This window comes from Lipotes vexillifer, unplaced genomic scaffold (assembly GCF_000442215.2).
Source record: "Lipotes vexillifer unplaced genomic scaffold, Lipotes_vexillifer_v1.1 scaffold472, whole genome shotgun sequence".
NCBI lineage: Eukaryota > Metazoa > Chordata > Mammalia > Artiodactyla > Lipotidae > Lipotes > Lipotes vexillifer.
The window spans coordinates 3,350,040-3,366,981 of record NW_006797698.1 but is presented as its reverse complement, the minus strand read 5'-3'; the positions used below and the strand labels follow the sequence as shown (position 1 = coordinate 3,366,981).

The 16,942-nt window shown below is 44.4% G+C and overlaps 2 protein-coding genes across 3 annotated transcripts in view; one reads left to right on the top strand and one right to left on the bottom strand.

Moving 5' to 3' along the window:
* The window catches only part of LOC103078635 (collagen alpha-1(I) chain-like), a 19,809-nt gene extending 3,210 nt beyond the window's left edge, over positions 1-16,599 (bottom strand). Inside the window, exons 1-3 of the mRNA XM_007469883.1 lie at positions 16,564-16,599; positions 3,495-3,634; positions 23-596 (exon numbers count right to left, since the gene is read on the bottom strand). Coding sequence (XP_007469945.1) covers positions 23-596; positions 3,495-3,634; positions 16,564-16,599 — 750 coding nt within the window. The remainder of the gene's footprint in view (positions 1-22; positions 597-3,494; positions 3,635-16,563) is intronic.
* CUL1 (cullin 1) overlaps positions 1-16,942 on the top strand; it is a 111,242-nt gene that overhangs the window by 704 nt on the left and 93,596 nt on the right. The window lies entirely within an intron of this gene.

The window sequence follows — 16,942 nt, the reverse complement described above, 5'->3', positions numbered from 1 at the left end:
CCCTTTCCCAGCGCAACCGGGCTCGGGCCGCGGAGCCGGGTCGGCGGGCGGCCCCGGGTGGCCGGGCGTGCGAACCTCGCCTCTCCTCGGGCGGCGACCCCCGCGGGGCGCCCGGACCCGTGCCCTCTCTCCCCCGCCCCCTCGGGATCACTTCTACCCCGAGCGTCGCTTGCCCCGGACTCGTTCTCTCAAGTAAAGTACTGGGCTCGCGCGCTGAAGGAGCCGCGGAGCCGGGCTCTCTGCTTTCCGGTTCCCTGCCCGCGGCTCCCGGGTTCCTCGCCCGCATTGTTGCGACTGTGCGGGGCGCTATTACTGGGTAATAGTCGCCCCTTTGCCCTGTTCTCTTGGGGGAGCGGGCCGGGGAGGCGCGCAGGGATGCGAGTGCGGCGGCCAAACGGGACGGAGCCCCCCGGCGCCGGCCGAGCGCCCGCGAGTCGGGCCCGGCCTGCTCCGCCGCCTCGGCGCGCCCCCGGTCCCGCGCCCGGCGGGAGCGCGCGCTGACCCCGCAGGTAACCCGGGCGCCGGCCGCCGCCCGCGTGCAGGGGTCGCCCGGCGCACCCCTGCCTCCGCCCGGGTGTGCTGTAGGCCGAGTGCTGCTTCGGGGAGAAACAATTGGTGAGCATTCCTTGAGACTAATCCCCCAAAGTTCGGGGTTTTCTCCCTTTAACGAGCTCTCTGCCAAAAATAGGATCCTGTTTTCCGATTGGATCCCTGTTGTTGCTCGTAGTTCGCAGTTGGGGTTAGTGGTGAGGGTGCAAATGGGGAATTGCAGTTAACTTAACTCGTATTTATTTGCTCTGTGTAATTGTCCTTCCCCGTAGGGGCATTAAAACAGTCCAAGTTAGGAGTGGAGTAGTCACGCAGTTTTGAAAATGCACTCGTCGGAGTCACAGAAGGAAACTAAATTCACTTTACGACCCCAGCTTCTAGGACCTCGGCATATCTTAACACGCTGCAAAAGCGTGTGCCGTTGTAAGGTTAACGCTTCATTTTGTGGCCACTCTGTCCACCCAATTTTCCGAAATCCTGGAGCGTTTGTGGGTTGTGTAGCAAAATAGGGAATGTTGTTTAAAAAGCAGCAATATTTCGTCTAAAAAAAATTGGATATGACGTTTTCTCGATCTAAAAGTGTTCTTGGATATTAGAAAAAAATTTACTTCGACGTTCTATTTGTTGCTTTCCATGGTGAGTCGAAATAGTTGCATCGCATTTCAAATTCCGAAGCATGCAAACAGGAGACTGGCTTGCTTTAACTCTATTATGCCCATTTTTGGAGGTTTTGAGACAGTGCTCATTAAGCTGGAGAGGGGTGGCTGAAATACTGTCTAAAAATATTTAACTTTTTGTGTCATTGGAGTCATCTTTTAAAAACTTACGTTACAAAAAAACCCCACAAAAACCAAAAAACACCTTTAGCTGTAGTAGTAGGGTTTCTTACCGATTTGTAGTATCCTCTGTGTCTTAGGGCCACCGGTTCAGGTCCTTGCTGGTACACCCCCTTTCCTGCTGCCCACCACCTCGGGGAACTAACAGCCCAGTGAATGCCTGGGCTGATTCTGCAGTTTGCTTAGATATTACAGCCCCGTCGACTCCTTTGCCTGTTGCTGAATATTACTTTCTAGAGATAATTAACTTAGTCTGGGTTGCCAGTGCAGCCTTACTTCCCATACTTTTCTGACTGAATTGCTTGAAGGCAGGAGATATTCCTTCTGTATTTTTGCATCCCCAAAGTAAATAGCATAGAACTTTGTCATGGGTACCTCAGTTGTTTTTTGAGTGAATAAATCTGGAATAATTCTAACTCTCACCGAGTGTTTGACCACCTCCGATTTTGGCTACAGAAGCAGTCACTGCATTTCCATTGCATAAGAATGCCTGCTTAATTATAATTGTTATTACAGCACCCCGGGAACTAACACAGTGCCCCGACAGAAAAACTGCTCAGGTTTTCTTCAGCTATGGCAATCCAGGAAAGTGCCAAGAAAACAAGTTGTGAAACTTTAATTTGCTTTTTTTGTTGTTTCAAAGCTAGTTTTAGGGTACAGATTTCTAAAATGTGTGTGTGTGTGTGTTTAAACAAGATTGAGGTCTTTCCCCTCAGGTTAAATGTTGCAGCCTTACCTTTGAAGTGAAATCGTTTGGTGAGTTAAGGCTCTTCCCTGTTGGAGAGATGATGCAAATGCAGTGGTGGTACTAGAGCCCGAGTGACCTTTCTCACAGGAGAGACCTTTCTTGGGTCCTTGAGGGCCTTTTATCAGAAGTTCACGCCCAGTTTTCCCAGCAGGCATAGTATGCCTTTCTTTCAGCAAGGAAAGGTCAAAGGAATGTGGTTTAGATTGAGGAGTAGTTACTTGCCATTCTTCAAGTTGAAAATTAGGGCCCAAAACAACATAGGAGCGTGTTTGTGTTTTATTCCTCGCTGTTTCGGCCCTGCGTAGGTTCCAAGGCCATGGGCTTTCTACCTCAGCAGTTGAGTCTGGAATAAAATGTCTTTTGGGGACCGTTGGCTGAATTTTGAGCTTGTCTTTCAGGTATGCCTGGAGAAAAGAATGTACCATTCTTAAGGACCAGTTAAAAGTTTACCTTGCTTTCTTTGTTTGTTTCTTTGGGGGGAGGGATATCAGGTAGTTTCTCAACAAATTCTCTTCTTTCGTTTGCCTTTCAAAACTGAGTCGTGAACATGAAATGAGGAATAAATCAAATTTAAATAAAACCTTAGGTTTATTACTAAAGATTTAAGCTCTTTGTTTATAATGTGTCCATTTAATAATGCACACTATAAACAGAATTATTATATTTGATGGCTTTTAAATTTTTTATTCACAGGGATATAGCTTCTGAAAGAGGTGTGTGTAATTTATTCATGTATTTTTGTTTAGGTATAGAAGATGTTGCTTGGGAGAGAAGACATGGGATCTGGTTTGAACTTAACTTTGCTGAGCCTCTATTTCCTCATTTATAAAGTGAGATGGTTTTTAATTGACTCTTAAGTTTTCTTCAGGCCCTCAAAGTCTGGGTTCCATGCGAATGCCATAGCTTCTAACGTTAACAACGTTTGAGGAACCATCCTATAAAGCGTAATCTTATTCGTGTTTGGGAAGCAGGCTTGTGAAGCCTAGGCTTGGTGGTCATTTAAGTGTTTTCCCTTGGGACTCTGGGATCAAGTGAGCAGAGTCTCCTGGCAGCTTCCCCATCACTGCAGCGCCCGTTCCCAGAATTGGCCTTGCTGCCCTTTCCTCATGCTCTCCCTCGGTCTCGGGTATCGTGTCCCCTTCCTGTCGCCCGACAGACTCCTGCTGCTTTGGAAAGGCTCCTCTCAGGTCCTGATGCTCCATCCGGGGTGGGAGCCTCACCCGGGTCACTGTCCTAGCAGTTAACCTTGGACTAGACTTGTGGTTCCTTTGGAATAGACAGACCTCCTGTAGGGCCGGGACCTTGTGACGGGCAGGTGTCCCTGTGCCATTGCGCTACCTGCTGCAGCTCATGTAACTCACACTTTGTTCACGGTCATCGACCCACTTAAAATCTTGATCAGGCCCCGCAGAGTGTGGTGCTGTTTTTCAGTCCTCTGACGGCGTCGAGGAAGCAGCTGAGGCTTTGGGTGGTTAAGATGAGGCCTAGTGAGTGGTGAGGCCTGGGTTAAAACATGACAGGGAGACTCCAGGGCTCCAGCTTTTAACCAGATGCTCCCAAAGTGTCTAACTTATATGAAGGTGGAAGAGGAGAAGAGAGCAAAATTGAAATGCTTTCAAGATTGGTATCTTATCATTGATAATTAGGACCGAATTCATTATGCAGAGCTGGGTCGCCTACCAGGAATGAGCTTATTCTTCTTGGTCTTTTAGTAACTGGGGGACATTGAATGGGAGTAATTGGGCACTGATGGGATAGAAAGGGACAGTTCTGGAACTTTGGGACTATTGTTAAGTTGGTGTGATGTGACTCACTGGCCTTAAATTTATGAAACCATTTAAGACTGTTCATATCTAACAAGCTACGATTTTTAAAAAAGGCCTATGTCAGAAAATACTTTGGAAAACAGATTGCATGAAATGTGTGCTGAAAATGTGTATGTATTAGTGAAAATATTTATAAAGTAGTAAAGATGGTTGTAATTTTAGGATGATGAACGTGTGTGTTTTTAAAATATCCCCCCCCACCCAAGTTTTTATCTTTTTAATATATTTATTTATGGCTGCATTGGGTCTTCATTGCGGTGCTCAGGCTTCTCATTGTTGTGGCTTCTCTTGTTGCAGAGCACAGGCTCTAGGCGCGTGGGCTCAGTAGTCGTGGCTCGCGGGCTCTAGAGCGCAGGCTCAGTAGTTGTGGCGCACGGGCTTAGTTGCTCCGCGGCATGTGGGATCTTCTCGGACCAGGGCTCTAACCCATGTCCCCTGCATTGGCAGGCGGATTCTTAACCACTGCGCCACCAGGGAAGCCCCCCACCGAAGTTTTTAAGAACCAAAAGATAATACAAATGATCTCAGGATGGAGCAACCCTCTCAGCATAACACCAAAAGTAGGAACTGTAAAGGAAAAGGCTCTTTTCATTACTTTAGAATAATTAAACTTCTGCAGGTTAAAATTCCATAAACAGAATTAAAAAGCAAATGACACACTGAAAGAAATATTGTAACTTAACAAGTAAATTTACTTTGCTTACTATAAAAAGAGGGCTTATAAAAACCAAGGTAAAGACGATGCCCTCCCCTCCCCCGTGGGGGGAAAAAATGAGCAAACTGGTAATTTTTAAAAGAAGGATCAAGAAACGGCAAAAATTTCAGCTTTACTAGCAGTACTCTTGGAAAAGTAAATCAGTGAGATACTGTTTTTCAAAACTTGGGCATAGATTGAAAAATAAGCCACTTCGGGTGAGGGTATGGAGAAATGAGTCCATTCATTCATTGCCTGAAAAAGAGTGATTTTTCTGAGAGAACTACGTAAACAAATATATATATATGTGTATGTATGTATTTATACACTTAGAAATAGCTAATCTACTTTTAAGGATTTAGTCTAAGAAAATACAAAAAAATGATTGATTAATATTCTGTCATGGGTACACTATTTAATGCTTTCTTATTGAGCATTTGTTTTCAGGTTTTGCTATTAAGGATTATGATCTCAGCATTTTTAGATAAATCTTTGCATTTCTGTAATTCTGTATTCAGTGAGACAAAAACATGCTGTAAAACAGTATATGTAATGCTTAAATTTTTCTTTTTAGTGTGTATGTACATTTTTTAAAGGATAATAAGCCAAAATGTTTGTAGTGATTATCTCTGAATAGTGGAATTATGGGTTATTTTTAGTTTATTCTTTTGGTTTTTATTTTTTCGTCCAACTTTCTATAGCACTCATGTATTTATAATGCGGTGGGTTAGCTTATGAAGACAAAAGAGAATAGAAGCAGTGAGCCTGCTTCCGAGCGAGATGTTTCTGCTCACTCAGTTCAGTGCTGGAATCACTCTGGTGTTTGCTTTATTTGCAGGTCCCTTGCCAGGTGTGTTGACACGTAGGGTAAATATCTGACTCTCAGCCCTCAGGTTCTCCTTGCAGCTCATCTTCCCATCCCCCCATCTTAATCCTTCAGCTGCTTTAGGTCCCTGCAAGTTTCACACCCTCCATGAAACTCTTAATCTCATGAACCTCATTTATGTTTTGTTATTTTGTTGAATTACAGCAGTGGATTATGTACTAGTGAATTGTCTTTAGCGTGGAAGTTTCCTTTTCTTAGAGATGCTGTGAACTTCCTGTCCTTTTTTGCTAACTTTACAACTCCTAGCAATAGTAGATGGATGTTTAAACCTGTCGTCATTATGCCTAAGAATGTAAATTTGCTAAAAATTAGAAAAAAATAAATTCTTTCGACACATTTTGTGCTGTAGCCTGGAACATTGAAATGTTACTATTGATTTAAGAAACGTATTCTAAATGACACAAATTAGGGATACTTTTCGGCCATCTGAGAAAACAGGTGCACAGAACGTGTCCCCTATTAGCTAACATAGTTAAGTGTGCCTGGGCAGCTTCCGTAAGTCAGGACGTGGGAGAAAAGCCAGGGAGCTCAGAGCCCCCTTCCTGCAGTGGGGAGGGAGGCCTGCTCTGGTCAGACTGGAAGGAAAGGTTTGAAATCGTGGATGAGGCTGAGAAACAGGAGACTGCAGACTTCAGTCCCAGCTGGAGGCCCAGGCATGAGGGCTGGAGGCCTTTCCCCTCCCCGAGCCCTGAGTTTGTCTTTGGGAACTAGGGGACTTCAGTTTGGGGGAGGGTGGAGAAGAAAAAAGTCCAAGAGTGATTTCTTCTGACTTCTCCAGTCTTACAGAATCATCTTGCCTGTGGTAATAACCGCTATTCCTCAGCACTTAGAATGTGCCAGAGACTGGGCTGGATCCACTTTGGCGGCTTTGGAGCTGTTCCCCCTCAGCTTTCTGCTTCTTGCAAATAAATGCCTCATTTTGGACAGAAGTCTTTCCTTCACTTCCCAGGGTGAAGGTAGCCTTGGACACTCGGTGCAGGAATGGTTCACTAGTCAGTCATCAGATAGAGACTCCTGAAACCAGGGGGTGATTATGTCTACCCACAGGGGACCCAAAAGTCAGAAGGGAGGGCTTAGGGGTGCTGAAGACACTTGGCCTGATGAGCAGTTTTGCCGCCGTTACTCCTCAGTGGTACCTTTGCAAGTGTCCTGTGTGTTGGTGCCTTTGTCCCGTGCAGGATGTTGTGTGTTTTGTTTTTGAGTGTCTGCAGTTTAACTGGGGCATTTATGGTGAAGCCTGTCACGCCTGTCATCACTTGACATTATGAAGCTTTGTTTAGTCACTATTATTTTTTATAATAAAGGAGCTCAGCTTTACCACTCCCTGCATTTTCAGTAATTTTTGATTTGCCTAGAGTAGTATTTGCCCACCTGTGTTCTGTGACAGGTAAGATATTGGAGTGGAAGGGAAGATCTGTGAGTAAATACATTTAGGAAATGCTAGGTTGCATATTGAGGGGCTTTTAATACGTTAATGTGCATTGAGGGTCTTATAGGGAGACATCTATTTTACAGAGAATGCGTATCTTACAGGATATGTGTGTGTATGTACTTGTGTATGTATGTAAGGTGTACCCTTAGTTTAATAATAGCCTTCGGGGGAAGAAAACCCTACTACCATGTTAAAGAGTATGTTTTGTTTTGTAGAGCACATACTGATTTTAGAATCAGAAATGTGAAAAATGGCATATGCCACGCAGTAGGGGCGTGTGGTCTGGAGTGAACGGCTGCGTTCACTTCTTCCCTCTTCAGTGGAGCGTTGATGAGCATCTGCAAACACCCGTGTTCTGGGGAGCAGTGTGGGAAGTGCCGCGGAGATCGGGATCCTCATGAGTACGGAGTTAGACGTGTAGTTGTCTGGAAATGGTTCCTGCTTCCGTTTATTCCTGGTCTAAATATAAACCCTAAATGCTATCACAGGAAATCTCTAAGAAATTTTTTTAAGCATATGGACCAGCATTAATCCGTCCTCACTACTGAGGACCAACAAACAGCAGGATCACAGCACACATGGTCCACATTTTCTTGGAGGTGCCATACGTTGAAAGTACTTTTTAAACCTGGGAAATGCTGGTTGGTAATGTTAAACTACAAAGATGTTTCAACATTTTTAAAGTCTAAACTGCCAGAGTTTTCAAAGCACTTCAGTCCATTGAAACTCAGACTTGGTTTCTCCTCATTCAGGTTCTGTTAGATTCTTTCCTGTTATTTTAAATGGGTTCCCCTGCATGTCTCGGGCTCAGTGATTTCCAGAGTGTGAACACTGTTCGCATGATACGTTTGCAAAGTGTAACCAGGCCTGTTTTCTAGAGCGTTTTGGCCCGTTTAAGGAGGGGATGTACCATGCAGTGTTTTCCACGCTTCTGGACCAGGTTCTCACCCTTTTTACTTGAGTCATCTCTTGGCCTTAGCTTCTGTGGAGAATACTTTGCTCTTCCGGTTATGTCTTCTTCTCTAAATGGACGCGCAGGAAGTACCTCTGGGACCGGATTCTCTGTTCTAGCCCACTTTGCTGTGGGGTTTTTCAGTTCTGTTTTGGCCGGAGCGGTTCTGACAGTTCTCGCTGGTAGCTGGTTGCCTCCCAGCTGAGCCCCAGTGGCCTCTCTGCCTGCCCGCAGGGCGTCCCCGTGGCCCACCTGCCCTCCCCACCATCACAAGCTCCCCAGACTGATCTCATTTGCTCCCCAAGCCACATCCAGCTTCTCTGTCTCGAGCCTTCTCTCCGAGACTGTGATGTTCCGTAGTCAGTGACTACCGAGTATTATTAGTTCCTCCTTCAAAATGCCCTGTCTTCATCCCGCCCTTGTTTGGTTCTGTCACCAGCTCCTGTTGCCTTGTGTTCAGGATTTGTCATGGCTCCCTGACTGCAGTCTGTCCCCAGCGGGTGTTGGCGTCACCACGGCAGGCAGGAGTGGGCTCCGCTCTCCGTCCTCGCCAGCCCTTCACTACACGTCCCATCTCATCCCCTTAAGCTCAGAAAATACTGAAACTCGGGCGGGCTGTGTGCTCGGTGCTGGTCTGTGGCACTTCTCACTGGAAAGTGGCTGGTGTGGGTGCCGGCTCTTTGTCGTGTCCTCGTTCTTCCAACCTTCTACCCATAAAAATGAGATTTCAGTAAAGCAAACCAATTTGGGGAAGTTCTGTTAATTCTGAGATTTAACCTATAATAAATTATAAATGAGAAATTTTCTTTTGATAGGCTGATTTATGGAAACAGTCTGTGATTAAAGAATTCAAGGTTCTGGGCTTCCCTGGTGGCGCAGTGGTTGAGAGTCCGCCCGCCGATGGCAGGGGATGCGGGTTCGTGCCCCGGTCCGGGAAGATCCCACGTGCTGCGGAGCGGCTGGGCCCGTGAGCCATGGCCGCTGAGCCTGCGCGTCCGGAGCCTGTGCTCTGCAATGGGAGAGGCCACAACAGGGAGAGGCCCGCGCACCGCAAAAAAAAAAAAAAAAAAAATTCAAGGTTCTAACCAACAAACCATATGTTATACCGTTTAATTCTAAAGGATGGATGTGGTGCAAGATGAATATACACTGTTGCTTTTTATGGTAGATTTATAGGTGAGTGAGTGTGTGTCTAACTAGGACAGTGGATTCCCTTAATAGTTGTAAAAAATGATTTTAAAACACATTCAGATGACTCCCTTGGCAGCAGTTTTACATTAAAAAGAGAGTTTTCCCCCCCAAAATGCAGAGGCAGATTTGTGTGTTTTGTTGGCCGTCTAGTGTAGACTAAGTGAGTGTAAGTGCATACTCGGGGTGTGTGATCTGAAAAAAATTAGTCCTAAATGTGCTGCTTTCTATAGTTCGTTGCATTTATACAGTAGTACTTTGCAGAAGTTGATTTATTTGCAAAGTTTTGATCTCTAAATTTTATTGTAAAAATTGGATCATGTTTGTGAAGCTCAAGTCTTCTAAAGTGCCCATTTTTTATAGAAGTGAGTTCTTGTTAAACTGTGGAGGAAATCTGCATTTTGTGATTTTGATGTTCTTTTAAAAAATACTATATTTTCAACTGGGAGCATGATTTGATGGTTTTCAAAGTAAGCTGTTTGAAGCATAAGCTTGGAAACCTTCCTTGAGAAAATATACACAAGTTAATGAAGTAAATTATGTGAAATCAAGAATTTTGACAGACATTTCTCTGAGGCTTCTCCCACCAAACTTGAGCTTGACTGTAAAGATGAGGGTACTGCCCCAGTCGCAAGTAGTATATTGATAGAAATCTGTACCAATCTCAGTATGTAGGATGTTCTTTATTCTTATTTAAAATATGAGATTTAATTATTGTAGAAGTGAAATGAGCTGCTTTTGTCTCTTCTGCCCCTGAACAGTAACCTAAAAAGCCACTACTTTTATAGTGACCATAAAAACAAGTTGTGCGGATTATGAAGGAAACTGACTACAAGTTTTTGCAACTAAAAAGAAACATCATGACTAGGACCAGTTCAGCTGAAAAAAAAAAAAACCACACAAGTGAAAAATGCTAGAAGCTTAGGTCAGTTTCAGAATCATTTTCTTAGGTGAGGCTGTTACAGGTTTTACCAGACTCTTCCCCATGTTACAGGTATGGCCAGATTGTTCTCAGTCAGAGCAGGGAGCACGATTTTGTAACCACCACCGCCCCCGCCCCCCCAAAAAGACAAAAACTCCCTTATTGGAGGTTAGCAAATGGTACATTTTCATGAACTCAGAAGACACACTCAAATAATTGAGAGACTGAATTTAATCTATTTATCCTTGATAGGTGCTAAAGCCCAGGTTTAAACACACTTTTGTGTATTGTGCACCTCCTCATACATACCCTTTCCCGGATATTTATAAGCCTCTTGACTACTTGCTGTTGTCGTAGCTAGTAAGGACATTTTCCGCAGGATGCTTTTTATCAAGTCCGCACTGCATGTGTGCACGGGGTGGGGCTGGGTGCTGACCCCCAGCAGCGGTAGGTGCCTCTGGCTCTTCACGACCCCGCGTGGCCAGAACCACTATCCAGGCGCCTAAAAGAGGGTGCCGCCAGATTGCTCTCGTACCTTCGGTAAGGTGAATAAATTGGTAAACTGTATTCAAAGCGTGAAAGCTTCAAATCAGATGGAGTGTAGAAGTGGGACTGTTTATTCTTTTTGAACCAATTTGTAGTGAAGTGGGAAGTGTCTTGAAAATTCATTTAGCTAGAGGGAGCTGCTGGTCAGAATTTTTTAAAAATTTTATTTGGTTTGGGCTGCATTGGGTCTTTGTTGTTGCACGCGGGCTTTCTCTAGTTGCGGCGAGCGGCGGGTGCTATGTGTTGCGGAGCACGTGGGCTCTAGGTGCGCGGGCTTCAGTAGTTGTGGCTCGTGGGCTCTAGAGCGCAGGCTCAGTAGTTGTGGCGCACGGGCTTAGTTGCTTCACGGCATGTGGGATCTTCCCGGACCAGGACTCGAACCCGTGTGCCCTGGATTGGCAGGCGGATTCTTAACCACTGTGCCACCAGGGAAGTCCCCTGGTCAGAATTTTTGAACTTAAGATAATTTATTTGTATTAGTGGAAAAAAAGTAATGAAAAGCCTTGAAAACCCAGATTAGATGAAGGATCTTGTTCACTTAGTGATGTGGTAACTTTCAAAATCTGCTGACTTAGCAGATATTATTTCAGGGTCTAGCACTCACCAACTACAGGGCAAACCGTGGCCACACAGGAGGGAAATCTGCACATTAGTTGAACAGAATTGTGGGAACTGTGAGTTGAAACATTTCATTGAAACGAAAGTGACAGCGTGTGTGGTAGAACAGTGCGTCCTTTACTGAAGCAGCATCCTCACCAGGAGTGGGAGAGACCTGTCATCTGCATGTGACGTGTCATTCTGTCTCCCCAGATGAAGGTCCGTGTCTAGATTTCCACCCTCGGTGGCCTGAAGATGTTTCCTGTACCACCAGCATCCCGGTCATCTCAGGAGTGAAAATGACTTGCTGTCTGTATCTGCCTGTCTGTTGTTAGGCTGGGTCCTGATGATGCTGCGGCACCAGGACAGGAGAGAGATGCTGGGATGCTGGTGTGCAGGGAGAGCTCCGCCGCAGCAGGTTTCCAACCTCAGTGGATTCGATAAAACAGCAGCTCACCCACTCACTAGGGTGAGAAACGGTTTCCAAGGTGGTATTTTAGAGCATTCTATTACGTGTATTTGGTGGTGGAATGAAAGATCCAGATGAACTTTAAGAACAAATGAAATTTCACAGAAAATCTGAACTTTTACAACTGCTTCTGTCTGGATCCCCAGGTCCGTCAGAATACCAGGTTCCCTGTCTTCTGATGATGGGCCCACTTCGGTGGGAATTTGGAAAGTACCCCTCGTGTTACGTTGTCCAACGGTATTGTGACATTTTCAGGCAACATTGCTTTACTTCATTTTGACTTACACACTAGCTTTGACATTTCCCCCTGAGAAGTTTTTTGTTGTTTTATTTAAGTAGCATGTTAGGAATTTCGAGGACATCTGATAACCTTTGTTGAAGTGTTAATATGAATAGTAGCAAATACTTGCTGTGTGTCTGGTACCCTTCTAAACAGTTTATTTACATAACTCATCTATACCTCCCACCAACCTTTATAGGTACTGTTATTGTCCCCATTATATATATGTCTATCTGTGTTATAATTGCAGATAATTATAGGCAGAGAAGTTAAGGAGTCTGCCCAAGCTCACACAGGCTGTGAGTTGTGGAACCAGAACTTGGGAGTCCCCTCAAACATCCACATGCACTTATAGATTAACTGTGTGAAATAGTCATGTCACTGTGTAATGTCACTCTGTGCTTCTTGAATTGTTTCTACAGTAAGAAATACATTTTGTAGGTTAACTGTACGTACATAGACATAACTGAATTAAAGATGCGCTGAGCAGGGCTTCCCTGGTGGCGCAGTGGTTGGGAGTCCGCCTGCCGATGCAGGGGACACGGGTTCGTGCCCCGGTCCGGGAAGATCCCACATGCCGCGGAGCGGCTGGGCCCGTGAGCCATGGCTGCTGGGCCTGCGTGTCCGGAGCCTGTGCTCCGCAGTGGGAGAGGCCACAACAGAGAGGCCCGCGGACCACAAAAAAAAAAAAAAAAAAAAAAAAAAAAAGATGCGCTGAGCAATACTTACGTTCTGTGAGCTCTTCTCTTTTTCACTCCTTTGAAGAGTTCCGGTTACCACTTACTAAGCTGATTTCATGGCCCACACGTTAATGGATTGCAGTCCTCAATTTGAAAAATATGCATCGTGTAGATAATGATCAAATGTAATACTGTATTTCCTTGTTTTAAAGTGAACGAAAATGCTTGGAAATGAAATACGTGCAAGCACCAGGCTAGATCATTGAATAAATGTCCCTATAAAAGCATTGTGCTGAAACTGAGAGCTGAAATTCGGTCCTTCACAGGTAAAGCTCGTTTATGTGGACGAACCAGTCAGTCTGCACGGCACCTGCTAAATAGTAAGAGGTTAGGGTCACCTTCACGCTTCCTAAAGCAGTTTATACCAGTGATGCTCGAGTCATCCCACTGGAAGGCACATAGTAATTAAAATAGGAAGAATCTGTATTCTAATGGACTTAAGATTCAGTTATAACTTGGACAGTACTTAAAGCTTTGAGTGCTTGTATTTGGATTTTTAGGATTGAAAAGACTTATTAATTAGTTGTTCAAGTACCAAGAATAAAAATTGTATCCTAATTCCTAAGATGCTCATAGGAGAAAATTCCATACTTAATGGCATCCAAAATTTCTCATGATTATAAAATTGTATGTGTGTTTGAGGGAATGAGTTGAATTAGCATATTTCTATATATAATTAGAAGGACAAAGATTGATCTCAAGGAGAAAGCAGCTATGTTCCCTCGTTTAGTATAAGTTTGAGGACCTACTAATTTCAAAGCTCTGCTAGTCTTTAGGAAGTGGGAGAACTCATAAAACAAACCGTGAAGGTTTAAATACATGTGCTCACATCCTACCCCAGGATGGTGGGTCCTTGCTTCTTCACTTTCCAAGCCATCCGTTTTACAGTTTTTATCGCCTGTTTGAATAATTTCTCTTAAGTTTTATACATAACGTAAATGGTGTGCCTCCCCCCTCCCCATTTTTCTCAGTACTGTTACTGTGCTGGGAGAAAATGAAATGACATGTAATTAACATGTTCTAGCATGCTTCTTTGTAGTTCTGTATGCTGATGGGCTGGGTGGGTTTGGGGTTTTTTTGTTTTTTGTTTTTTTAATAAATCTATTTATTTATTTTTGGCAGCACGCGGGCTTTCTCTAGTTGCAGCGAGCGGGGGGTACTCTTCGTTGGGATGCACGGGCTTCTCATTTCGGTGGCTTCTCTTGTTGTAGAGCACAGGCTTCGGGCACACAGGCTTCAGTAGTTGTGGCACACGGGCTCAGTAGTTGTGGTGCACGGGCTTAGTTACTCTGTGGCATGTGAGATCTTCCCGGACCAGGGCTCGAACCCGTGTCCCCTGCATTGGCAGGCAGATTCTTAACCACTGCGCCACCAGGGAAGTCCTGGGTTTGGTTTTTTTTTTATGTGTCATCAGTGATTCAGACGTGTCCCCAAAATATTTGCAATCATCATTTCCCCAGTCTTTCTGAAGCCCTGCAGTGTGCCGGGACACTGTGTTTGGTGCTGAGGATTTAGCTGTGAATTAGGCCCCTGCCTTCCAACCACAGAGCAGAGCCCATGAATCAGAAGTATTCTATTAAAGTCTGAAGGTCTGGGGCCAGATATTTTGTTCACAAAGAAGAACCAGTTATTGATACACTTTCCATTTTTACAGTAACAGGTATAAATGTAAAATCTACTTATTGACGTATCCATTATTCAGGTAGCAATAATTATCAAAATAGCCTAATTTTCAATTAAGAAAAATAAGCAAATATAGTATTTGATATTCAGTACTAGCTTTTTGTTTACTCATGTTTTCTAGATTATAAAATGCAAGTTATTTCATGAGCAAAATATAAAGATCAAAAGTGAGCCTCTACTTTTATTGTTTTGATTTTTTTAAGACTTTTTTTTTTTAAGCAGTTGTAGGTTCACAGCAAAATGGAGAGGAAGGTATAGAGATTTCCTATATACTCCCTGCCCCAGCACATACACAGACTCCCCCGTCATCAATATCCCCCACCAGCGTAGTACATTTGTTACAACCAGACCTCCATTAACACATCATAATCACCAAAGTCCATGGTTGACATGAGGGTTCACTCTTGGTGGTGTACATCTTGTGGGTTTGGACAAGTGTATAATAACGTGTATCCATCACTGCAGTACCGCACAGAGTAGTACACTGCCTTAAAAATCCTCTGGGGTCTGCATACTTACTTCCCCACCCCGAACTCCACCAAGCTCCTCGCAGCCCCTTAAAACTTTTCACTGTCTCCTTAGTTTTGCCTTTTCCAGGATGTCATAGTTGGAATCACACAGTATAGCCTTTTCAGGGTGGCTTCTTTCACTTAATAATATGCCTTTAAGTTTCCTCCATGTCTTTTCATGGCTTGATGGCTCATTTCTTTTTAGTACTAAATAGTATTCCGTGGTCTGGATGGACCGCAGTTTATTTATCCATTCACTCCGAGGGACATCTTGGTTGCTTCCAGGTTTTGACAATTAGGAAAAAAGATGCCATAAAGATCTGTGTGCAGGTTTTTGTGTGGACATTAGTTTTCAGCTCCTTTAGGTAAATACGAAGCAGCACATTAATGGCTGAATTGCTTGGTAAGAGTGTTCTGTAGGAAACCACCAATCTGTCTTCCAGAGTGGCTGCACCATGTTGCCTTCCCATCAGTAGTGATTGAGAGTTCCTGTTGCCCCACCTTCTCACCAGCATTTGGTGTTGTCAGTGTTCTGGATTTTGGCCACTCTAATAGGTGTGTAGTAGTGTCTCGTTATTTTAATTTGCATTTTCCTGATGGTGACATAATGTGGAGCATCTTCTCATATGCTTATTTGCCATCTGAATATCTTTGGTGAGGGCTTTGGCGCATTTTTTAATCAAGTGGTTTTCTTACTGAGTCCTAAGAATTTTTGTATTATTTTGGTTAACAGTTGTTTATCAGATGTTTCTTCTGCGAATATTTTCTCCCAGTCTGTGGCTTGTTTTCTCATTCTCTTGACAGTGTCTTTCCCAGAGCAGAAGTTTTTAATTTTAGTGAAGTGCATCCTATCAATGATTTCTTTCATGGATCCCGCCTTTGGTGTTGTATCTAAAAAGTCACACCTCACCCAAGGTCATCTAGGTTTTCTCCTGTGTTGTCTTCTAGGAGTTTTATAGTTTTGCTCTACTTTTCTTTTTAAGGAAGGTTTTGCAAATGTTGCATGAATAATGTTCAACATACCAAAAGTGTCCTTGCATTTAATGGGTTAATCATTTTCTGACCAAGATCAGGTGAGTTAGATGGTTTCACCTCCTACTACACTATTGTTTTTTGAGAAGGAAGGGAGAAAAAGAGCTATTGGCTGGGAAATTCCTACTAGGTACCAGCCATAGAACTAGGCCTTTTTACATACGATGTCTCATTTAAAGCTCTGTATCAGCTCTGGGAAGTTGTTTGGGTCTTTAGTTTCAAATGAGTTAACAGAATTAGAGTTGGCACTGAAGGAACCAAGCGAGCCCTTCTAAGTGAATCCGACTAGCAGTGCTCCCTGGTTTGGGGTTGTCTGGATTTGTCTGTTCTCTGTAGTAATCGGTGTAGTATTTTCTCAGTCCCATGTGGGCTTGATCGGAGTTGGGGGTCATCTTGAGATCACCAAGGGGACCCCTGTAAGAGGGCAGTGGGAACTTCAGATCAGATTTTGAATTCAAGGTTTCATACGTTCAACTGTGAGACATTGCACAGAAGTTTTATTATGAGACAGCTGTTGTAATTATCATTGGTTGTATATTATTTTTGAATAGGATATGTGATTTGTCTTAGAAGTTGAAACATGATAGTTGTCATGTTGTATTCAAATAAAAGTTGTAACAGTTATGCTTGTATACTGGCCTTAGGATTTAAAAAGGAACACTCATGTCTCTCACTTGCGTTGTGTAACGGCGGATGGGGTAATAAGTCATCGCGTTGTCATCGTCCGAGCTAGTCCTGGGTCCTCCTGTGAGACCGGGTGTCAGGAAAGGCAGGTTTCCAGGGGCCCCAGCAGCAGCAGAGCCGGCACCTTCTCCCAGCCATTAGGGGGCGTCTCCACGTGGCTGCAACCGGCTCCCACTCTGGAGCTGCATTTTCAGAGGCGCCTTCTCCTGGCACCTGCCACAGTCAGCGACTTTCATCCTAGACTTTCTCCCTGATGGATCGCAGCCGTTGACCCTGTCGAAGACCAGACGTTTCGTCCGGCTCTCCTCCCCGAGCTTCTGTTCTCTGGCCTCTGGTTCTCACGCCTGTGTCCGTCCCCCGTCCCCGCCG